At 39.9% G+C, this 24,937-nt stretch overlaps 1 protein-coding gene across 13 annotated transcripts in view; it reads left to right on the top strand.

Moving 5' to 3' along the window:
• Positions 1 to 18,760, top strand: part of LRRFIP2 (LRR binding FLII interacting protein 2) — a 108,891-nt gene extending 90,131 nt beyond the window's left edge. For 6 of the 13 annotated variants that reach the window (XM_075826974.1, XM_075826971.1, XM_075826972.1 and 3 more), the window contains 10 exons: positions 168 to 338; positions 1,255 to 1,347; positions 1,586 to 1,678; positions 3,945 to 4,046; positions 5,754 to 5,886; positions 8,474 to 8,523; positions 8,610 to 8,727; positions 9,179 to 9,258; positions 14,963 to 15,067; positions 17,412 to 18,760. In XM_075826974.1, the coding sequence (XP_075683089.1) occupies positions 168 to 338; positions 1,255 to 1,347; positions 1,586 to 1,678; positions 3,945 to 4,046; positions 5,754 to 5,886; positions 8,474 to 8,523; positions 8,610 to 8,727; positions 9,179 to 9,258; positions 14,963 to 15,067; positions 17,412 to 17,522 (1,056 nt within the window). In that variant the 3' untranslated portion in view covers positions 17,523 to 18,760. The remainder of the gene's footprint in view (positions 1 to 167; positions 339 to 1,254; positions 1,348 to 1,585; positions 1,679 to 3,944; positions 4,047 to 5,753; positions 5,887 to 8,473; positions 8,524 to 8,609; positions 8,728 to 9,178; positions 9,259 to 14,962; positions 15,068 to 17,411) is intronic. The other 7 variants (XM_075826980.1, XM_075826975.1, XM_075826977.1 and 4 more) reach the window with 2 other exon arrangements.
• Positions 18,761 to 24,937: the final 6,177 nt, after the last annotated feature.

Genomic DNA, 24,937 nt, shown 5'->3' with positions numbered 1-24,937 from the left:
ATTCCTAACAACTGCATGCCTCTTTGTTTAACCTTGTGTATCCCAGCACTGCCTGCCAACAAATAGTTCTTGACAGAAAAACAAAAAAAACAAAAAAAAGGATTATGGGTATGGTCAGTTTTGCATTGAGGGCCATTTTTGACTGTTGTTAATGTTCATTTGTGCAGGACTCTTTAGCAGAAGTGGAGGAGAAATATAAGAAAGCTATGGTATCGAATGCTCAGCTTGATAATGAAAAAAGCAATCTTGTGTACCAAGTGGACACGTTGAAAGATGTCATTGAGGAAATGGAGGAACAGATGGCAGAGTATCATAGAGAAAATGAAGACAAGTCGAGGGTAACTTATTTTTAATTTATAGATGTTTCTGTGGGTATATATAATGTGTGTGTATATATTTGCTCTGGTGCTAATAACATAGATATGATTTTTTCTCAGTACACTACTTATGTCATTTTATTTTATTCTCCGCTGCAGCAATACTACTGGAAAAGAATAGCTCCTCTAAAACTACTAGAAACCCTTCCTCTGTCCTCTAGGGTTGTGAAGAGCTCTCAAATAATTGAAGTGGCAAAGGCAGCTGCACACGATAGACGCCTTCCCCTGAATCCCAGTTTGCACTCCAGGCACTTTTCATTAAACTGGATTGCCCATCTCATAAACGACTACCAGATCCCCACAGATCCAGAGAATGAAGGGGCTGCAGCGTTGATTTAGTATTTCCCTGCACAGCGGCGCTCCCGGCCTGCAGCATGACCCCATTTACTTTAATTGGGCTGTGTTGCAGTTCCCTGCACAGTGGGTAGCGGGGAGCACTAGCAGTCGGTCCCCCACAGATCAGAAAGTCATGGCATATCCTAGTGATTTGCCATTACTTTGAGATGGAAAAACCCCTTTAAGAAAAGGATAGAATAATATAAAAGTGTAACTCGACCAGGAACTGGCCTTCCATAAACATTCTAGTTCCCCCTTAAGGCCACCAAAGCCCCATGACTTTTCTGAAGGAACTTCTGTGGCTGACACGGGGGAAGACTGAACGTATATACACTATTGCCTAGTGGCTCAGCAGTCGCAAGGTTGATGGGAAAGTGAAAAAAAGGAAGGAATTGTGGGAAAAAATGTGTAAGATGTTTTAGCTATTATTGAAATAATGTCCCTTGACTCAAGGCTGTAACGGCTTCCAAAAAGGCCTCTACTAAATACCGACTTGTAGGGGGGAAGCAGATTAAAAAAATGTTATTTCTGTATTTTGTAGGAATTAGAAAGACAGAAACATGCCTGCAGTATTCTCCAGCACAAGTTAGATGAACTTAAAGAAGGTATTCGCCAAAGAGATGAATTTATAGAGGTATGTGTTGAACCTGACCGGTACGCCTATGGCTCAAGCATGCCGTTTATAAGTACAATGGTCTAAGAAAAAGCTCTATCCTGATCCATCTGGAATCAATACCACTATTGAAAAAATTGTAAATGACAGAAAAATATTACCCTTTCTTTTCAAATGACTCCTTCTAGCATAGTCTTGCTCTTGTATTTCTCCTCTCCATCTGTTCCTTTCTCTTTTTCTCCTTTTAATCAAACTCTAGGAAAACCAGCGTTTGCAGCAGAAAGTAGACTCTGTAACCAGAGAGGTGTATGATCTGCAGGAAACCGTTAATTGGAAAGATAAAAAGATTGCGGTAGGAAAAGCACATAGCCGTAGTGAATAGGAAGGCACTGCATGACTTGTCAGGAGCAGACCAACACTGGCATGCCAAGATGAAGCACAGCAATACATTTCACTTGATAACTAGGTGTTATTTAAAGTGGACCTATCGTGTCAGTGATAAGAAAAAAATGGAGCTCTGAACCCTATAAAGATAGATTATTAATCCAAACCGATTTGGACATATTTAGAGCACAAAAGGAACAAAACAATGGGTACAGTTCAAAGTCTTTGGTGAATTTACAGCAATTCCAAATATGTATTTATTAACATAATCACTAATTTTACAAGTGGGATTGTTTCAGAAAAAAAACCTGCAGTAATTTAGGACAATAAACGAGAGTCGTGCTGGGAAGTAAAGATGTGGTCTCTGTACTTGAAGAACGTGGCAGGGCTATTTTGCTCATTTGCTTGTGTTTGAATGTAAGGTAACCACTAGGTAAAACCCTATCTCTCTAGTGCTGATAGCTAGCCATAAGACTAATATGCCAATATTCAATACAGTGACAAGCACAGTGGCTGGAGTGTACCTAATACTCCTTATCTTACTTAGTTCATGGACTCTATGTATTTTGTACATTATTAGTCAGCCTTGGGGCTACTCTTCTGTGTCTCTACTTGTCCATGTCATTCCGGAATGACCACCTATACCTTTGCCTTAGTGTCGGTAGTTTCACTTTAGGTTTTACACACCAAGCAAGATAATGTAATTGTAACATTGATAGAATTGTCTATTGATCTCCATTGTGAATTGGCCTGTTCCTAACAAGTAAATCGCAAACGCATGTCCGTATCTTTAAACGTTCCGTAAAATGTGTGTGCTGTGATCACGCGTGTACCTAACTAATAATCTATGTTTTGCAGTGACTGTGGCTAAAGTGCATGACAGATCTGCAAGGCTTATGGAATTGTCTTTACAGTTTTTATGGTTAGACTTTTAAAGAGTTAATATTTTTTTGTAAGTCTGCTGTTCAGGAACAGCTGCCAGGCTGTGTAGCACCTACTGTATGCCCAGTGTTGTAACTATAAGAGTTGCAACGGTTGTAGTTGCGTCTGGGTGCCTTTGTCCACGGAGCCTACTGGCCCCCCTGCCACGTCAGGTCCTTCAGGGTCTGACACAAAATTCTGATGCTAGACCGTGGCATTGCTCACAAGGTCTTATTGCTAAGAAGCATCAAGACGATGTGTACTGCGGCGTATACAGCGCTCTGATGCAGGCTGGCATCAGGACCCGTGTGCCGGGCCATGAAGACAAGATGCCGGGAATGAGGTGAAGTAAATACCAGCTTGTTTGTTTTATTCTGATCTTGGGTCTGATTCATTTTGGGGTCTAGTGTCTGATTCGTTTTGTGGTTTGGTCTGGTGTGTGAAATAATTTTGAGGTCTGGGATCTGGTTTAGGGGTCTGATTTAAAGGTATTCCAGTTAAAAGTAGTTATCGCCTATCCATTTTGCAGTTTCTGTCAATGCCATAGACTTTAAATGGCGTGGCAGGGTGAATGGCCAACCTGCGTTCCATTCAACTATCCAGTTAAATCCAGTGGATAGGTGATCACGTCTTGTGCCTGAAATACCCTTTTCATTTTAAGGATCTGGGGTCTGATTTAATTTAGGAGTCTGGTCTGGGGTTTTAGGTCTCCCATGCCTCTATATGGCAATTTCTAGTTATGTGGCTGATAGTGTGTGTGGTACCATTGTCCCACATGCTCTGATCATTTATCAGGTCACACTGGGAGTTTCTGATGTTTTTTCTTTTTACTACAACTCCGCGAGCAAGGGTTCTCTCACCTTAACTTACAAATGGAACTGGCAAATGCTTGGCGAAGCCCATTCACAAGTTTGGTATGGAGCCCTGTACTTTCTAGTTATGCCGCTGTGTATGCCCATAGCATTTGTCCTAATGCTCCATGGGTCTGTTCCACTTTCTCAGGTAACAAAAACCGCATCGCCCATACAGTTGTAAAATCTAAGTTCCCCAAAACCTAAGTTCAGGGACCAAATGTCGGGGACCTATATTTTAAATGCTAAAAGTTGTTAATAGCTGAGAAGCCTTATTTCCTCCATATATTGATTATAACTATAAGGAGGGCTGAAAGGGTAGACCACTTGGTCGTGTCCAGCGTTGTGTGTCTGTGTGTGCATGTTTCCCTTTTCTCTCCATGTGTATTTCACTTTCTTTCTCTTTTCTTCTTACTGCTCTCCCTGCCTTTCCTGTTGTGCTGGTTTATTGCCTGCATGCAGGCACTAGAAAGACAAAAAGAGTACTTTGACTGCATTAGAAATGAGCGGGATGAGCTCAGAGATGAGCTGGCAGATGTTAAAGGAAAAGTGAAGATGGGAGAGGTACAGTATGTCAGCCACTACATGTGTCTGTTTAACTAGAGCAGTGATGTTCAGTTTTATGTACATGTTTTACGATATGACAATATTGCTATCTGTGAACTTTATTTTGCTTAGAGAAATGCAAGCTGGCTAAATATATTTTAAATTTGCTCTTTGTATTTTATTCTTTTGGTTTTTTTTTATGCTTAAAAGGCCTTGTCTGCTTTGGTTAATCCTACGTGTTAGAAGGGTCCCTTGACAATAAACAAATCACAGTGCGTCCCCCTGCTGGGTCAGCCAGCAATAAGCTAGAACCTGTGGGGAAACCTGGCAGCAAGTGTTCAATTACCCTGCAGCCCCACCATGGGGAACCCGTCAGCGGATCCTCGGGCAGCATGAAATACCCACAGGCTCCCTCATTACAAAGAACCAAAATTTACTCTGAAATGCTGCAGTGTTTTAGAGAAAACCATATTAAAAAGAGCTGGGCACAGGGAAAAGGGTCCAATGGGTTGCTCCCCTAAGGCTTATCCCCACCTCTGCCCCATAGGCAGAAAGTTGTCAATCAAACCGAGCCAAGGGGAGCCGCCCAAAGGAGCTTGTTAGTATTTCATGCTGCCCGTGATAAGGGAAGCATGAATCTGCTGACAGGCTCCTTTTAAGAATACTTGGCAGCTTTTACTGTATTCACATTCATAAAGGAAAGACTTGTCAGTCAATGGTTAAGACTGCCCACTGAACTCTTTAGCCTACAGTGAGCAGGGATTTAAAACCATAAAATCTATCTAATTCTGAATCTTCTACCACAAAACTATATAGTAATCTGCTCAGCTCCTCCTGCTCTATAACATTCTGTCCACATATCAGACAACATGATAAAGGTGATAGGTTCCCTTTAAGCATTAACCCTTTAAGCATTACACAGTCGCCATTCAAATCAATGGATTGTTTGTGTAATGCAGGACAGATCCTCCATAGCAAGAGACTTTCTTTGTAACTGCTCTCCACTATGGCCAAGAGATGAGGATCCTGAACAAAGATTTCCCCTGTATCCTGCTAGGGTATATGTCTAAACAGGACAACCCCTTTAAGGGACATGTACAGTACGTTGCCTTTCATATGCAATTTCTTCTACCTCAGACACTTTATGCTTATACATTATCTCTTTGAAATAAATGTGTTTGCACCATACTGTCTACTGAGGCCAAATGCATTACGAAACTAGGTACAAATCTTTCAGTGTCATGGATGTTTAAAAAACGTCACACATTCAGTGTGACAGATTGGTTTCACTGGATACACTGCTTAACAGCAACAACCCTTTATATGTGGTCATTTGGCCTTCACCAGTCAATGGCCAGTCTATTTTCGGATTAAACAGGTCTCTATCTCAAGCCTGAATGGGCGTTTAGCTCTTTTCTACCTAGAGTCTACCTATTCCATAGTAATCCGATTTGTAGAGGAAAATGAAAGTGTAAACCTATTTAACACCCATAGAAAAGTGTGTGCAGTATTACTGGCCATACAAGAGTCCAATTTGAAGAGCCATCTGTCCTTACGAATTCTCATTATAACCTGTCACTTTTTTACATCAATATGTGTATGTTATATTTTCAGGCTCTATAATGAACATTTTGTACAAATCGTTATTTAGTTTTTTATATGTGTGATGATACTTTCTATGATGTGTCAGTGTTTCTTTTATATTTGTTCTACTTTTCTTTTCAGAAACATGGTTTAGTTATTATTCCAGATGGTATGCCTAATGGTGATATTAACCATGAGCCGGCAATTGGGCAAATAACGGTTGTATCCCAAGAAGCTGCGCAAGTTTTGGAATCGGCTGGAGAAGGTCCGCTTGGTAAATGGAAACTATATTAGTTTTACATTGCATAAAGATTAATATCACTTCGTATATATTATTAGGGTATGTTCACACGTCTTAACAAAATACGTCTGGAATTACGGAGCTGTTTTCAGGCGAAAACAGCTCCTGAATTTCAGACGTTTTTGCATGTACTCGCGTTTTTCGCGGCGTCTTTTACGGAAGTAATTGGAGCTGTTTTTCAATGGAGTCAATGAAAAACGGCTCCAAAAACGTCCAAAGAAGTGACATGCACTTCTTTGACGCGGGCGTCTTTTTACACGCCGTGTTTTGACAGCGGCGCGTAAAATTACACCTCGTCTGAACAGAACTTCGTAAGACCCATTGCAAGCAATGGGCAGATGTTTGCAGACATATTGGAGCCGTCTTTTCAGGCGTAATTCGAGGTATAAAACGCCCGAATTACATCTGAAAATAAGCCGTGTGAACATACACTTAGAATGCAGCTCTTTCCATCTACAACAATAATGTAAACTTTCTGTATTTTGTGAGCGTAGTCAGTTTAAAGCAACTGATTATGTGACACTAGATGTAGGAATATGATATAGCTCTGCTTCTTAATATGGTATTTAGGCTTTCCATAAGTTTTTACATTCATTGTCCTATTTTGATTTATTATTTAAAGTGTACCCTTGACCCAGGGGCATTTCTAGGGTCTTAAAAGATCATGGGGACACACCCTAAGACATATGTTTACCCCCACCAAAAAAAATGTGTGTATGTATGTGTGTGTGTATATAAGTTTTATATACATATATGCATGTGTGTGTGTGTGTGTGTCTGTGTATATAAATGTTTTATATGTGTATATATATATATATGTATGTGTGTGTATATGTATGAGTATATATATTTTTTATAGGTTCGGTTGTTGGACTGCTTCGGATTCGAGGACTACTGCGATGACGGCTTTTTTTTTTATCCTCAATAAAACCATTAACGAGGATTGTGTGGGGGGTTTTATTTCAATAAAGTATTTATTTTATGTTCTTATTACCCCGGTACCCACCACCACCAGGGGTGCCGGTAAGAGTCCGGTACGATCCAGTACCCGACCATCCGTAGTGATGGTCGGCTACTTGGGGGGGGGGGGCCGCCACAGGCTGGTTTTATTAGGCTGGGAAAGCCCAAAAACAGTGGGCCTTCCCACCCTGCTAATGCTAGCCTGCTGCTGCTTTGTCGTATCTAGCTGTTTATGAAAATGGGGGGACCGAACATAGATATTTTTTTCACTTTTTTTTTTTTTTTTTAATGATGTGGTTTCCCCCCCCTATTTTTCATAACCAGAGAGATACAACATAGCAGCAGCAGGCTAGCATTAACAGGATGGGAAAGCCCACTGTTTTTAGGCTTTCCCAGCCTAATCATACAGCCTGCGGCCGCCCCAGTGTTTGACCGTCACTACATATGGTCCGGGTACTGGATCAAACCCGGCTCTTCCCGGCACCGCTGATGGCAGTGGGTACCAGGGTAATAATGGGGGTTAGTGTTAGCCTTTTCACTTGCTAACATTAAGACCCGCCTTAGTAATGGACTCTGTCAATCAGCCAGCGGCCATTACTAAGACAGTAGTTATAAAGTTAAAAAAAAAAATACAAAGACATAGAAAAAATATTTGATTGAAATAAAAACCTCAATACAATCCTAGTTAACCATTTTATTGAAAATAAAAAAGCCATCATCGAAGTAGTTCTCGAATCCGATGTAGTCCAACAGCCAAACCTGTAAAAAAAAAAAAAACAATAGTACCACATGTTAGGCTTAAATACAGTGCCCATCAGACAGGATCACATATGGGCCATTTAGCTACGCCTATCCTGTGATAGGCTTAGATACAGGGCCCAGCACTCTTTAGTAACAGGCCCCAGTCCCATAGTTACTTTTTATGGACGTGGTGTGGGGGGCCGTGGGCTTCGGGGCCCGTTTGGAATTGAGACCACTGCGACCCCTATATCTAATGTATTAGTCACCCGGGTCACCGGGCCAAAAGTCCGCGGCTTGGGCCCCGAAAGCCCAGTGCTAGCGACGCCACTGCCTTGACTTTAAAGCCAATTTTACTACGGGTCTTCTATTCATACTAATGTTAAAGAATTGGAACACAATCTTATATTAATTTATACTTTAGGTATGAAATTCAGTCGTTGCCTGTTCAATATTTTAAAGCAGGAGTATTTTTAGTGTACTTTGCTTTACTTATTCAGGAATCCACTTACGCTTTGCTGACACACAATGCTAAAAGCTTAGATAGATCGTTATTTCAGCTGTCATAATGTACCACTGTATGTGGCATTGCAGTTTCAAAGAATTTTTTTAATTACAGGATTGAAGGCTGTCCTGTCACATTATTAAAACATTTTTTGAAAGAATTTAAAAAGGTTCACTCAAATTAGGCATTTAAGTGGAAAGAGCAATTAATCAGAATTAATGATGGTTTCCGGGTAATATTGTGCAGGAACGCTATGCAAACAAACCCATCTGAGATTACATTCATGCACCTAGATCTTTGTATTGTGTTGTTTTATTCGAGACCATGTTTAACTTTAATAGAACGTGTTTATTCCAGATGTAAGGCTACGGAAACTGGCTGAAGAGAAGGATGAGCTGGTATCACAGGTAGAAAAAAAACACAGCTTTTATTTTGGGGTAATGTGTCATTGGCTATAGGAAGAAAGATGTAATCTAACCTCAATGTCTTACAGATAAGGAAACTAAAGCTGCAGCTTGATGACGAGCGCCATAAGAATGTTAGAAATGACACAATGACCGACTCCACAGGACTGGAAAATGGTTCAGATCTACAACTGATTGAAATGCAGAGTATGCTTATTCTATTTTTTTTGCCAATCTGTGTTTCCCTGTATAAAAAAAGATCACTAGGGATTGGTGGTGGAAGGTGCACCGGGACAATTGAATGATTGTCCATGAAATAACTGTCCGTGTGCATGTGCGCCCCCCCCCCTCCTCTAGTCCCCACTTGGAATCAACAGCTTTCAGCCACCACATCAGGTGTAACCGGGTAGTGTGACCCCCATTCTCAATATAGGTTCGGTTCCCAAATCTGTGGCTATGCCATAAATGTCTAATATGGGAATGCCCCTTTAAGACTTGACCAAATAACCTTAAAAGCTTACTAAGGATTTTTTTTGCAGTGATCAGATTTTTCCTTTCAATTTTAAGGAATGCTTGTGCTATGTAAAGCTTGTAAGGAGAAGGATCTGTTCTTTTGATAGTTCATTTATTTTTGCTAATGAAGCTATTTTGTTTCTAGGAGATGCCAATAGACAAATTAGTGAATACAAGTTTAAACTTTCAAAAGCAGAACAAGATATAACTACACTAGAACAGAACGTAAGTACTTTTTGTTATTTTCTTGATGTTCGCACCCACCGCATTGAACTGAATCTTTCATCCCTGTCACACACTATTTCTGCTTAAAAATCATTTCTGACTGTGTATATAGATGCAGTAGACATAAAAAAAATGTTTGTCATGTTTAAAAATTCTGTTGGTGTACACAATAATCTAATGAATAGAAAAGTCAACCCCTTTACCTAAGTAGTTGTATATTGGCTACTAATAGTATATAAGAACTAAGTTCTATGTAAATAAAGTCCAAGCGGACAAGGGCTTAGCCGCAGATAACGCCTTTGCTGCAGAGAATTTCCGCAACATTTACGCATCAACTAGCAGAAAATCCACACCATTTCATGTGTTTTTTTGCTGCGGAAAATAGTGTGAATTTTTGCTGAGGTTTTTTGGTGCGTTTTTTCAAGGCCTGTGTGATGGTGAAATTTCTTCTTCCGGTGATGTCATTTCCACCTTCTGTCAGGAATTACGCAGCAAATTATACAGTACATTGTAGCTTGCTGCGGAATTGTTGTTCCCCATTGATCTCTATGAAAAAAAACACAGGAAATCCGTCCTTTCCACAGCAATAATTGGCGTTCTGCAGAAATAAAATTAAGCACCGCAGGTGAATTTCTGGACGGAATTTTTCTGCAGCATGCGGATGACATTTGTTAAATCACACCCACTTTCCTGCTACTGTATAACTGCATATTTTACGGACGGAAAATACGCAACAATTCTGTTTGGTGTGTCTGAAATGCCTTTATGGAACAATGCTTCTTACTTTCCTGTAATGCCCCCAAGGTTATCTCCAGCCATTGGAACTATAGGGGACCTATATGAGGATGATGTCCTACTTTCATTCACTCAGTTGCAGACTAAGTATGACATACCACGGACCCATTTTCATAGGTATCTACAGATTCGTCATATTGTACAAACCCAATTCCATCACTTGAGAAATAACCTAACAATCTCTTCCTTTCCACTGATAGGGATTCTTAACTCCCAGGGTCAACGAGGCCTGATATCCGCCCTCTATACCCATTTGTTATCCGTCACGGTGAATTCCACACCACTTGCTATAGAGAGTAGATGGAAACGATGGATTCCTACCATTCAGACAGATGAGTGGGATGATATTTTGGAGTCTCATCTTCAAGTTTCCCCATCCGCAAACAATAAAATGATCCAGTTATATAGAATACACCAGGCATATTTGACCCCGGTTAGGATATTCAAAATGGGACGATTGCCTTCTTCAGACTAGCTGAGATGCCATGTTCCGGAGGCAGATTTTTGGCATATGATATGGTCATGCACTGTCATTAGGGACTTTTGGAACGACATACTATCCCTGTTATCGTCCTTATTACATGTAGGCATTCCTTTTGTATACTGGATGGGGAGACATGGAATCACCACACTAGAATTTTTTTGAGAGAAACTCTGTTTCTAGCACGGAAAACTATAGCACAGCACTGGATGAATGATCGACTTCCATCAATTGGTCATTGGAAGGGATTGGTAAATTCAGTCATACCTTTCGAGAAAGTTGTATTTCTGAATCGTGGTTGTAGTACTAAGTTTTCTAAGTTCTGGGATATTTGGAATAACTCCCCTCTGACAGTCAACCCCTCCGTTGGTTCACCAGATAATGTGAGATAGGAATATAGGTGACCCAAATTTTAGTATGTATCTCCAAGAACTTGCTGTGCCGGATTTATTAGATGCTCATGGGTGACATGGGTCCTAGACTGTTTTGTGTTCTTTTATATCTGTTCTGGTTTTTGTCTCTTTATTACCATTGTCATGCATACGTCCAAGCAAACCAGTCTAATCGCTATTGTTTATGACATATCATCTTTTTGGAATGCTCTATGTATACTCATTACTTGATTTGCTGTATGTACATTTTCTTGATCCAATGTGCCATGTTTTGTAATTAGAGATGTGTGACTGATTTTATACTTGTTATTGTAACAGTTCTTAATAAAACGAGTTTAAAAAAAAAATTAAAAAATTCCATTTGGTGTGGACAAGCCCTAATAAGGAAAAAAAGTTCTGCAATTTTCTAATATAATAAGTGTTTTAAGATCTCTGTTTATGGTCTGTGAATGGAAAGATTCTTGTTTACATTTAGAGATTGGAAAACTTTACAAACTTACGTCACAAATGTATCCAGTCCTATGTAATCAAACAGTTAGTACTCTATTTTACGACCTGATGAAGGGATTAATTCTACCCTGAAACGCTTAATCCGATAAAACGGTTCCTGCTGTTCCATGCAAGACTGAAATCTTCACTTACCACCATTTGGAAGCACGCCCCAAACAGTCCCTTTTTGGTTTTATGGTGTCAAACTATCAGGACAGGAGAAAGATTTGTGTTGTTGATCAGCTTACAGTCTATTTCAAAGACTAGATATTGTTGGAGCAAGCTCTTCACTGTGAGCAGTACAAGGTCTGTATATGTTTATAGCCTCTGACTGTAAATAAGAATATTTCCATTCACTGATAGCAAACATATCTTGAAAATGGCAAGGTATTGAAACTAAAGTATATTAGAACGTTGCAGAACTTTTAATTTTACAATAAATTAACTTTTTTTTACGTAAAACCGCTTAGACCCTTTCACTACCAAGGACAAATTTAATGTGTAAAAACACTTACCACGACTAGAATATACGGAATAGAGATCTTTGATCTTGGTATCATATTAAAGACCAGAATCTTACCTTTCAAATGATACCAGTATCTAGGTGCAATACTCTGGACACAGCACTTTTAAGTCGGGTGCAGAATTACGTCCTGGTTCTGCATGGGAGCAGCTGCGAGTGCCAGTAGGAAGAAAGATCACAGCCTTTTACCATCATCTCTCTTCCTGTACAGCCTCCTGCAACCCAGGAAACGGGGAGAGGGGGTTTGTGGATGATATAGGATTTTCTTTGCGTGTAATAACCTGTCAGAAAGGATATGTCTTCTAGGGGGGGGTTTTTTCCCGCTTTTAGGCCAGATTTACACGAGCGTGTGTGTTTTGCGCGCGCAAAAAACGCTGTGTTTTGCGCGCGCAAAAAACGCTGTGTTTTGCGCGCGCAAAAGGTACTTAATAGCTCCGTGTATCAGCAGCGTATGATGCGTGGCTGCATGATTTTCGCGCAGCCGCCATCATTATGACAGTCTGTAAGTTTGTAAACAGAAAAGCACGTGGTGCTTTTCTGTTTTCATTCATACTTTTTACTGCTGTTGCGCAAATCACGCGATTTTCATGCACCCATTGACTTCAATGGGTGCGTGATGCATGAACAATGCACAAATATAGGACCTATCGTGAGTTTTACGCAGCGGACACACGCTGGGTGAAACTCACAGACCGTCTGCACTGCCCCATAGACTAACATAGGTCGGTGCGAGGCGCGAGAAAATCATGCGTGTTGCATGGACGGAATTTACGTTCGTCCAAATAAGCCCTTAAATTGTATCAGGAGATGAATAATTTTGTCAATTGTTCGCCAGCATCTGGATTGCCGATATTTTTGTATTTTCTTTAGTTCTGGTAATTATGTGCAGATATATTAATGCAGACATAAGTGGGATGGATGAACGCAGCACATCTTGAACTATTATTTTTAGGAAGTGTTGTGTGTCTCAGGCTCTTCTTGGGTCAGAGTTTTAGCCACAAACATTTATTTCAATGCATTTTTTTATTTTATTTTTTTACAAAACTTTACCCTTTGATGCAAAGTTGCATGAAAGTGCCCAAAAGTGTAACTGGGCGGCGTTTTTACAATGTGCCAGATTTCTACTGTCATAAAATATACGGGTATGATATAATTTTTTTATTTTATAGTTTAGGCTTTATTTGTGTATAAAATGTCTGATCGCTCTGGGCCCTACCGTTGGAATCCCCCCCCCCCCCCCCGATCACTAAAACAAGGGTTGTGTGCCCCCTCACTCCTCAGCACGCACCCGCAGTGAGGAGTTTGAATGAATCTATGGCCACACTTGTGTCCTGCCACTCCATTTAATGTCTATGTGGCTGACTGAGAAATTACCTTTTAATAGACTTAAATTTGTAAAAGTGCCACGTGTCGTGTCCCTTGACGTCACCTTTTCTTCCAGCTCTAGTGACGTCTTGTTTACCAATCACATGGGCTAGGCGCTTATAGTACTAGCCCTGTATGTGGCATGTCACTAGTGGAGTTTCATTTTTGGGGCATGTAGTTTTAATGCGAACATTTTCTGTATCCACCATAAACTGTAATAAGGAGTGCCCACGCATGCACTGCAAACTTTCTGGTCTTTCCCTCTGCTTGCTGCCCGGATGTATACAATGGGGTAGAGGACAAAGTACGTCAGGAGGACTCCAGACGTACTCTGATGGAAGACTGCAATGTTTCCCACTTGCTCTATCACAACTCCCCCACACCCGCCCAGTCTAGCGCGTGGTTACCACACAGATACTCGCCCGCATGACGGCTGAACTATCCCCCCTATAGGGTCAGTTAAGTCACTGGAACTTTCCCTGCGTGGAGGTTAAAAGCAGCCAGGGATTTGCCACGCAAGTAGGGGGACAGTCGGGCCTCTATGTGGGTATGTGTGGAGACTGCTTCCCTGGGGTAGCCCCAGTGATGTAACTGGCTATATATATGTATGGACAGTTATGTCATTGGGGCTTTTTGACGTATTGGTTTAACGGAGACCAGTGACTAATGACATACATTGGCATCCGTTAACCAAAAGCTATAATGCCATCCGTTAAACAAATTTTGTTTACTGGATGCCTCTGGATAGAATAGCATAGTCGGTTTGCTATTCTATCAGTCAAAAAGGCATACCCGTCGTATACTGCGTGACGGAGGCCAAAAGCAGAAAATGCTTTATTTTAGTGTTAAACCAATAAAAATGGCTGCAAAAGTGCACATAGCCTTTAAAGTGAATTTACATGTTCAAATATCATTTTACTGTTTATATAGTTTGTAAAACTTTATAATGAAGAAAAAGAGAGGACACCACTTTTAAATATATAAAAATATGGATCTCTTTATTCACCCATGCAACTGAAACATCTGCTTTAAAGGGGATGTCTAGTTTATAAAAACCCATGATCAAGTGGGAGCTCCTCTTTTCAGGATCCTCATCTCTTGGCTAGAGTAGAGAGCAGCTACAAAGCACGTCTCCCGCTTTGGAGGACCTGTCTTGTCCTGCATTACACGGACAACCTATTGACGTGTAATGCTTAATTTCAACTGTTGGTGGCGCTGCAGGGAAATTAAACCGTTATTGTCGGGTTTCCAGACAGATTACAGCTGATCGGGGTTCCCAGCTCGGGAACACTTTGTGATATGCTTATTGTCAAGGGACCCTTCTAGCTAAGGATTGTCCAAAACAAGAAACCCCTTTAACCACTTTACAGATTTTTTAACATGATGAAAAATATTTATCTGTTCTACTGAGAGCCTTTAGATGTCCCTACACATGGCCAATTGTTGCAATGAACCAAGAAATTGGACTATGTATGGCTAGTTTAAGAAAGAATGACGCTTAATAATTTGATATAATCATTGAATCTCTGACATTATATATCTTTTTAGCTTACCACATTATGTATGTGCCCTATGCCCTAAAATTATTGTTCCTTTTTTTATATGACACTTCTTATTATGTTTATAATTGCTTTTTGTTTTCTGTGCAACTTTTTCTAGGTTATTAGGCTTGAAGGACAAGTGATGAGATACAAATCAGCAGCAGAAAATGCAGAAAAGGTAGAAGATGAACTAAAAGCAGAAAAGAGAAGACTTCAGAGAGAGGTATAAATAATTAGGCAGATAGATTTTCTCTGTGTGCCTTATATCTGAACTTTGAGTTGTGGCATTAGGCACATTCCACCCTCAAGAGGTGTTCTCAACTTTGTCGGTCATCTGACAAGAAAACATATAATTTCTGCTATTAAACAATAACTATTCTTGTTTTAACTAATTCAAGACCAGGCTCCATTTAGCCATTTTTAGCATGCGTTTGTTAAACAGCTATAACTTTATTTGTTGGGCTAGCAATGTGATTCTTGTGAAGTTGTTTTCTTGATCAAAGCAGGTTTCTTTTCCCATTTTTATTTGCATTATTTTTGCTTTTGTAGCATTTTAGGCTGTAGTTTGAAAAAAAAAAAAGACGTAAAAAAAATATGATTTCAAAGTTTCAATTTAGATTTTTTTTTTTTCTGGGCTTTATATAGTATTAGAAGAACAAAAAAGAATGTATCTAGGACATATCCAGTACTCATCAGAGCTAATAGTAAAATGTATAAATGTTTAATTGAAAATATATGAAGTAAGGTAAAAACAATTACCAAACAGAGTGCAATTTTAGTAAATACATTTTAAAATACAACCTGGCCAGATGTATATGAAGAGTACCAGAAACAAATTTAGGCAATGAACATACAATTTGCATAGAAAAAAACACCCCCAACATACACATTTAGTATCATAAAGCAGTGTGTACGAGACATGGAGGATGTACCATTGTACAGGATAGCTTGACAGAGTTAAAGAATTATAGTGGTATGGAAACCCTACAAAGAACAGTATGAATTCATTCGGATGTAATCTATCCACATAACAAAGTGGAGATAAGATAGTCGAGGAACAATCAAATTCCCAAGATTATTTAAGACAAGCTTTGACAATCCACTTTGTTTAAATATTGAGGTGCATATATTTCACAAACTATCCTATTTCAGAGAGTGGATCTCATTACGTCCAGAAAGTTCGCATGGGACAATTTCCAAACAGCCCTATCAGCCATAAATTCCTGCAATAATTGAATGCTCAACAGTAGAGGGTTAAAGAGTACTCAACTGTTTATGAAGTTCATTCAGCTCAAGACAGAGCGTAGCACGGCTCCTATGTTCGGCAGCTGTTAAACATTGACATTGCTATGTTCGTCCAAGCATGTAGTTAGATCATCCACTCAAATACCTTTCAAGTCCTTGAAAAATAATCCTTTAGTTGCAGGTAGTGCGGCACCACGCATCATAGTTTGGTCCGGAGACTAGGAAAGCAAACAGAGCAATCTGTTCAACAGCGTGCTGTAGCAGTCAAACACGCTGGAAGGACGCATTGTGATGACGTCAATCACAGCTGCAAAATAGGGTGTGGCTAACGCGTTTCATCCCCATTGGGACCTCCTTAGAGCCGCTGTTACCCTAAAATAGACTTTTTATTTGTGATCGTCATTGTCTACCATAAATTGTGATATCTTAAATTTCTATTTTAGGGTAATGGGGTCAGGGCTAGCATTACAACCGTGATTAGCGGCAGGGAGCATTATTTTGGCGGGTTATTTTATGTGTAATTTTTATTTAAATTATTTTTGGGTTTTTGGTTTATTTTTTCTATTATTATGGACTGTCCATCAAAAAAACTGAAAATACCTTTTGGGACTATATTATTTAATTTAATTTTTTTTACATTCAGCTGCTCAATTAGTTCGGGCAGCAAGCTTAAACCTGCACAGTATATATACAGTGGGCGGTCCTCAGCCGGTTAATATTAATAGCTGCAGTCTAAAGCTTTTCAATGTAAACCACCAAAATAACGTTGGAGGTATTTGTATGCGGTTAATAAATATTTACATTTTATATGATCAATGTATACTAAGGCTGTGTGCACATCAGCGTTGTCTATCCGTTGAGGGGTTCCATCTGAGGTTTCCGTCAGGGTTTCGTTGTCGACTGCGCTATTGATTTAGTCAAAAACAACGGAACACTGTCACAACGGTGTCAAACGGAAACCATTACCAACGTTGCAGTCACCATTGAGATCAATGGTGATGCAAACGGAAGCCAAGGTTTCCGTTTGACTTTCCGATGAGGGGGTTCCTCCGATGGAAACCTCAGACGGAACCCCTCAATGGAAAGTAACGCTGATTTGAACAGGCCCTATGTTTTGAAGACATGTTTTTTGGCTCCTCAGGTATTGATGCATTGGAAAATAAGTTCATACATTGCCAAAGTTAAACATGTTGGCATAGTTCCCCAGTGGTTAGCAAAGCTACCTACAGCACAGGGGCCTTTGGTTCAAACCATACAATTATTGTTGGCTTCTTTGCTTGAGGTTAAACATAATTATAATATACATTTGATTTATCCAACAGCTTCGAACCACTCTGGACAAAATGGAAGAGATGGATATGACAAATAGCCACTTAGTAAAAAGGTTAGAGAAGATGAAGGCCAACCGGAATGCACTTCTGTCTCAGCAGTAAAGAGGATACCACACAGCAACGTAATGCACTGCTCTACAAAACAATGCGCCTTCACTTGGTCCTACTATAGACATTCTTCTTAACACTCTTGGTGCATATTCTGGCCGAGCCTGCCAGGTTCTTGATAGCAGAGTGGCTTGTCAATCTTTAATTTATGAGAGGAGTGAAAAACTAGTATTACTACGCCCTGATGATTTCTCCTTTTCAGCACACTAATTCGGGTAGATTTCTAAGCTGAGGCGCAACACGCTGGATTCCTGGTTATTCATAGGATGTTATTTTCCCTCACATTGTTATAATCAACTTTACTCACACATTTCTTTTTTGTGGTTTGCTGCTTACCTATGCTGGTGAACTGAAAATACTGCATGAAGAGGAATTTCTGCTATGGATAATGCCTACCAATACTGTACTGATGCTGAACAGACCAGATTCGGCCGAACCCCTTCCCTGCATATAGTAATCATGGATTCATGGAGATGCATTATACTTGATAAATATGTATATCAAAGAGGAAATCTCTCCTACTGTTTGTGGGGTATAACTCACATAGAGCACCTTTTGCTGAGCAAGTGCCCAGACCAATTTTTTTAAGTGTCTTACGTTGTCACTTAAAGAACTGAAGAGCAGCGGGGAAGGGGTTAAACACGCCAAGTGCCTTCCTCACTGTAATTTCAACTAATTGCTGTTCAAGCTATCAAAATGGGATTATGCTAACATTCGTTCTCTGGAACCTTACAGTTTGGGGGGAATGTGCATTCATTAAACTTTATACATTTTGAACAAAAAATACTTTTTTGTAAAATATTTTAATTTGTATACAAATTGTATAACACCAGACAGGGACTGTATATTCTTTTATTGCATGGGTGAAGGCATAACTGGTAATAGTATTTTAATGAGATTAATTCGCTAACATTATAGATCGAGCCCATACAGTATCTCAAATGTATTTTGGTGTACATTGTAAAATTTATAATCTGTTGCTTGAGTGTGAGTGAAGTTAATAGACTAAGCACATTGCCGGGGACCTATTGAATAGAGACTTTAATGGTCGCCATTGTTTAAGTTTCGGATTTCATATTTATTTAGAATTATAATACCAATAATTTCTTTGCAGAACAGAAAAAAAAGTTAAAGCATAAGAAAAGGGCTAATTTATACCTACAATTTTATTTTTAAAAAAAGATTATCAACAAAATGTACCCAATTAAAAATGTTCACTTCAAACAGGCAAATTTACAGTCATTTTATGTTTGTTCCACATTTTGTCTGAGTACATTATGTTTCTGGGGCTGTCCGCAAAGTACGTGTAGTTCTGCAAAAAATGTTACATTTAACCACCACTTAAAGAGGCTCTGTCACTAGATTTTGCAACCCCTATCTCCTATTGCATGCAGCAGATCGGCGCTGCAATGTAGATAAGAGTTAAGTTTTGTTTTTTTTTAAACGAGCATTTTTGGCCAAGTTATGACCATTTTTATATTTATGCAAATTAGGCTTTCTAAAGTACAACAGGGCGTGTATTGTGTGTGTACATCTGGGCGTTTTTACTTCTTTTACTAGCTGGGCGTTGTGAATAGAAGTGTATGATGCTGACGAATCAGCATCATCCACTTCTCTTCGTTACCACCCAGCTTCTGGCAGTGCACAGACATACAGCGTGTCCTCGTGAGATCACGCTGTGACGTCACTTCCTGCCCCAGGTCCTGCATCGTGTCGGACGAGCGAGGACACATATGCACCAAAGGCTACAGTTGATTCTGCAGCAGCATCGGCGTTTGCAGGTAAGTAGCTACATCGAATTACCTGCAAACGCCGATGCTGCTGCAGAATCAACTGTAGCCTCTGGTGCCGATGTGTCCTCGCTCGTCCAACACGATGCAGGACCTGGGGCATAAAGTGACGTCACAGCGTGATCTCTCGAGAACACGCTGTGTGTCTATGCACTGCCAGAAGCTGGGTGGTAACGAAGAGAAGTGGATGATGCTGATTCGTCAGCATCATCCACTTCTATTCACAACGCCCAGCTAGTAAAAGAAGTAAAAACGCCCAGATGTACATACACAATATACGCCTAGTTGTACTTTTACTTTAAACACGCCCAGTTGTACTTTTACTTTAAACACGCGCAGTTGTACTTTAGAAAGCCTCATTTGCATAAATATAAAAATGGTCATAACTTGGCCAAAAATGCTAGTTTTTAACAAAAACAAAAACAAAACACGTTACTCTTATCTACATTGCAGCGCCGATCTGCTGCAATAGGAGATAGGGGTTGCAAAATCTGGTGACAGAGCCTCTTTAAGTGACAGACTTGGGGATTTCTATTGCTCATTATGTACCTAATGTAAGGCTGTGTGTGATTATATCCTGACCTCCATGGTCTCCACTGCAGAAGCGGATCCTGTAGTTCTATACTGTAATGGTGCTCACCTGAAGTTCTTGTGTACTTAGACACAACACTATTGAAAGCAAGAGGGAAGGCTTAGGGTAAGTCTACACATAGCTGACTTTTTTTCGCCCTAGATTTCACTTCAAACCCATCGCAAATCTGCATCAAAATGAGCCTGCATTACAAAGGTTGAAATCCACAGCGAAAATCAAACCAGCAACAATATTGACATGCTGCAAAAATGTGAAAATCCGCAGCATGCCCTGAGTCCTGCGGAGATATTATCCACATGCACTGTATTGTAAATTGCCGCTCGAAAGTCTGCTACTGAAAATCTTTTGCATGCATCTGAAAGGAATTGTTTCTGCAGCATGGACCTGGATTTCTGCAGATGATAGGAACAGTCACAGAAATTTCTGCAAAAAATCTGCCGCATGTGAATTTACCTGAAGGTCCTGTACCCACAGAGTTTTTCTTAAGTGTAAGCCGCCGTTAAATAGCGCAAAAAAACACTCCAATTTTCCCTCAGTTGATTTCAATGGGAAGTTGAGGCGGGTTTCTTTCCCGGGCGTTTTTTGTCCACTCACGGAAAAGAGTGTCATGCCCTATATTATTGCATTTCCATCTCTGATACTCTATTGAAATCAATGGGAGACAGAAACCAAACAATTTGTTTGGAACTTTTTTTTTAAGCGTTATTTGCAGTCGCCCACGTTCTTTTATTTGCTAGAAAAAAAAAAGTGTTAAAAAAAATGCCTGCATGTCAAAATCTGCCAAAAGTGCAGATTTTTTTTTCTGCTTCACATAAAACACTGTGTGCACATACCCTAAAAGGTTTTTTCTAGTTCTTTATATTGGAGGACACAGACTGTTATGTGCTGTTGCCAGTAGGAGACTTGACATTAAATTGTAACTAAACCTTCAATAAACTCCTGACATGTCAGAAGTTTTGATCAGTGGGGGTCCTGAGCACTGAGACCCCCATCGATCGCTAGAATGAAGTGGCAGAAGCGCTCGGGTGAGAGTTGAGCCGCTTGGTTTCTGTTTGGCTTTTTGCGGAAAGCTGATGTAGCGGTGTATGGGCCGATAGACTTTCTATTGAGCCCGTACACTGTTACCTCGGCTTTCTGAGAAAAGCCGATCAGAAACTAAGCGGCTCAGCGGTCACCCGAGCGCTTCTGCCACTTCATTCTAGCGATCGATGGGGGTCTGAGTGCTCGGACCCCCACCGATCAAAACTTCTGACATGTTAATATGACATGTCAGAAGTTTGTTTAAAGTTTAGTTACCCTTTAACCCCTTGAGGACGTGGACTAGTTGGCATGTTCAGGACGCAGCCACATTTTTTAAATCTGACATGTCACTCTATCTGGTGATAACTTTGGAATACTTTTATATATCCAAGCGATTCTGAGGTTTTCTCGTGACACATTGGACTTTATTACTGGTAAAATTTGGTCGATACATTCCGTATTTAATCGTAAAAACTGTAAAATTTAGCGTATTTCTAAATTTTAAATTATCTGCTTGTCAGATGGTTACACCACACAAAATAAATATTTTATTAAACGAAAAAATGAAACCATTAAAAGTACACATATTTGGTAACACCGGGTCCGTAACGACCCAAACTATAAAACTATAATGTTATTTTTTTCCACATGCTGAACACAGCAACAAAAAAAAACAATGCCATAACCGCTATTTTTTTTTTTTTTTACCACCCCTCCCAAAACATGGAAACATGATCATAAAGTCCCATGTACCCCAAAACAGTACCAATAAAAACTACAACCTGTTCCGCAATAAACAAGCCCTTACACAGATTTTTTTTACTGAAAAATAAAAAAGTTCTGGCTCTCAGAATATGGTGACACAAAATATGCAGAGTTAACAAAAGCAGGTAAGATCGGCACCATTTATCAGTGCGACACTGGCCACATTTCCCATATGTCTACTTTAGATTGGCATAGTTTTTTGTGCATCCTTTTATTTTTCTAGGACGTTACGAGGCTTAGAACTTTAGCAAAAATTTCATACAATGCAAACCCCAATACATCGCCCAAATTTAAAAACTGCACCCCTCAAAGTATTCAAAACAGCATTTAGAAAGTTTATTAACGCTTTAGGCGTTTCACAAGAGTTAAAGCAAAGTAGGGGTGAAATGTACAAATTTCATTATTTTCTTTATTTTGCAGAAATTCATTATTAATCCTTTTTGTTCTCCAACACAGGTTTTACCAGAGAAAAACAAATTAATATTTATTGCCCAGATTCTGCAGTTTTTAGAAATATCCCACATGTGGTCCTAGTGTGGTAATTTACTAAAGCACAGGCTTTTGGGATTCAGAGGATTTTGGGGTCTTCTTTTAATTAGAATATATTTTAGGCGCCATGTCCGGTTTGAAGAGGTCTTGTGGTTCCAAAACAGTGGAAACACTCCCAAAAAGACACCATTTGTCAAACTACATCCATCAAGGAATTTATCGAGGGGTATAGTGAGCATTTTGACCCAACAGTTTTTTGCTGAATTTAGTGGAGTGAAGCAAAAAAAAATTTAATCTAAATTTGTTTCCAATAAAACGTAGAAATTTTCAATTTTTACAATGCATAAAGGCGAAAAAACATCCCAACATTTGAAAAGCTATTTCTCCTGATTACTGCAATACCCCATATGTGGTAATAAACTGCTGTTTGGACACACGGCAGGGCCCAGAAGGGAAGGAGAACCATTTGGCCTTTTGAACTAAAGTTTTGCTGCAATGGTTTGCGGGTGCCATGTCGCATTTGGAAAGCCCCTGAGGGACCAAACCAGTGGAAACCCCCCAAAAGTGACCCCATTTGGGAAACTACACCCCTGAAGGGATTTATCGAGGGGCATAGTGAGCATTTTGACCCCACAGGTTTTTTTGCTGAATTTAGTGGAAAAAGGCCATGAAAATACGTTTTTTTTTCGAATAAAGGCTCAGGTTTTTCCATTTTCACAATAAATAAAGGAGAAAATGCATCCCAACATATGTGAAGCAACCTCTTCTGAGAGCAGCAATACCCCACATGTTCCAATAAACAGCTGTTTTTACCCACGGCAGGGCTTAGAAGGGAAAGAGCGCTATTTGGCTTTTGGAGCTCAGATTTTGGTGGAATGGTTTGCGGCGTCATGTCACAATTGCAAAGCTCCTGCGGGACCAAGTCAGTGGAAACTCCACAAATGTGACTCCATTTGGGAAACTACACCCCTGAAGGAATTTGAGGAGTATAGTGAGCATTTTGACCGTGGACATTTTCCATTTTTACAAGGAATAAAGGAGAAAAAGCACCCCAACATTTAAAAAACAATTTCTCCCAATTACAGCAATACCCCATAAGTGGTCATAAACTGCTGTTTGGACACACGGCAGGGCTCAAAAGGGAAGGAGAACCATTTGGAGCTCAAATTTAGCTGGAATGGTTTTTGGGTGCCATGTCATGTTTGCAAAGTGCCTGCGGGGACAAAACAGTAGGAACCCGCCGAAAGTGACCCCATTTGAGAAACTACACCCCTTAAGGAATCTATCTAGGTAAAGTAAGCATTTAGACCCCACTTGTCTTTTGCAGAGTTTATTGGAATTCGGACGTAAAAATGAATATCAATATTTTTTCCACTGAAAAGTAGAATTTTTTCATTTTCACAAGGGGTAAAGGAGAAAAAGCACCCCAACATTTGTAAAGCAATTTCTCCAGAGTACGAAAATACCCCACATGTGTTCATAAACTGCTGTTCAGACACACGGCAGGGCTCAGAAAGGCAGGAGTGCTATTTGACCTGCAGATTTTGCTGGATTGGTTTTTGGGCGCCATGTCTCATTTGCAAAACCCTAAGGTACCAGAGTACAGTGGAAGCCCCCAAGAAGTGACCCCATTTTGGGAATTACGCCCTTCAAGGCATTTATCATTTGCCTGGATATATGACAGGGCTCAGACTAAAGAGCAACATGTGCATTTGAGGTTTATTTTGGTGATTTTCACAGCATTGGCCCACAATTGCAGGGCCCTGAGGTCAAATAGTAAAACAAACCCCCAAGTAGTGACCCACGGGTGTTTTTTCATTAGTAATTAATGTGCAGCTCATGGTTCAAAGTGAAAATTACAATTTTCCACTGATATGCCATTTTAGTGCACAACATGTTGTGCCCAGTTTGTGCCACCGAAGACACACCTCGTAAACTGCTAAGCTGGTTCTCCCGGGTATGGGCATGCCATATATGTGGATGTAAACGGCTGTTTTGGCACGCTGTAGGGTTCAGAATGGAGGGAATGCCATTTTCTAATGTGGGGACATATGTAATCTGTGCATCATAGCAGAATAAGGTGGTGTTATAATGGGGTAAATTAATAATATTTCTGAGATATGTGAGCCAGAACTTTATTTTTTAGTAAAAAAAAGCTGTGTATGGGCTTGTTTATTGCGGAACAGGTTGTCGTTTTTATTGGTACCGTTTTGGGATACATGGGACTTTATGATCATGTTCTTTATGATCATGTTCCCATGTTTTGGGAGGGGTGGTAATAAAAAAAAATTGCGATTATGTAATTCTTTTTTTGTTTGTTTTTTTTTTGCTGTGTTTAGCGTGTGGAAAAAATAACATAGTTTGGGTCGTTGCGGACGCAGTGTTACCAAATATGTGTACTTTTTTAACGGTTTTATTTTTTTCCTTTTAATAAAATATTTATTATAGGAAAAAAGGCAGTGTTTATTTTTATTAACTTGAAACTTTTATTTTTACACTTTTATTCAACATTTTTATAAACTTTTTTTTTTTGTCCCACTTGGGGACTTGAGGGCCTGCACCTCTGATCTTTTCTGTAATACTTTGCACTAAAGCCTAATAGGCTATCATACGTGGCAGACCAGGAGGCTATTGTTAGGCCTCCGGTTGCCATAGTAACGATCGGCATCCTCGCGATCATGTCGATGCCGATCACTACAAACCACTAAGATGCCACGATCGCTTTTGATCACGGCATCTAAGGGGTTACTGGC

Source organism: Rhinoderma darwinii, chromosome 5, assembly GCF_050947455.1.
Source record: "Rhinoderma darwinii isolate aRhiDar2 chromosome 5, aRhiDar2.hap1, whole genome shotgun sequence".
NCBI classification, from domain to species: domain Eukaryota; kingdom Metazoa; phylum Chordata; class Amphibia; order Anura; family Rhinodermatidae; genus Rhinoderma; species Rhinoderma darwinii.
The sequence above is the reverse complement of the archived record's forward strand: the minus strand, read 5'-3'. Positions and strand labels throughout refer to the sequence as shown.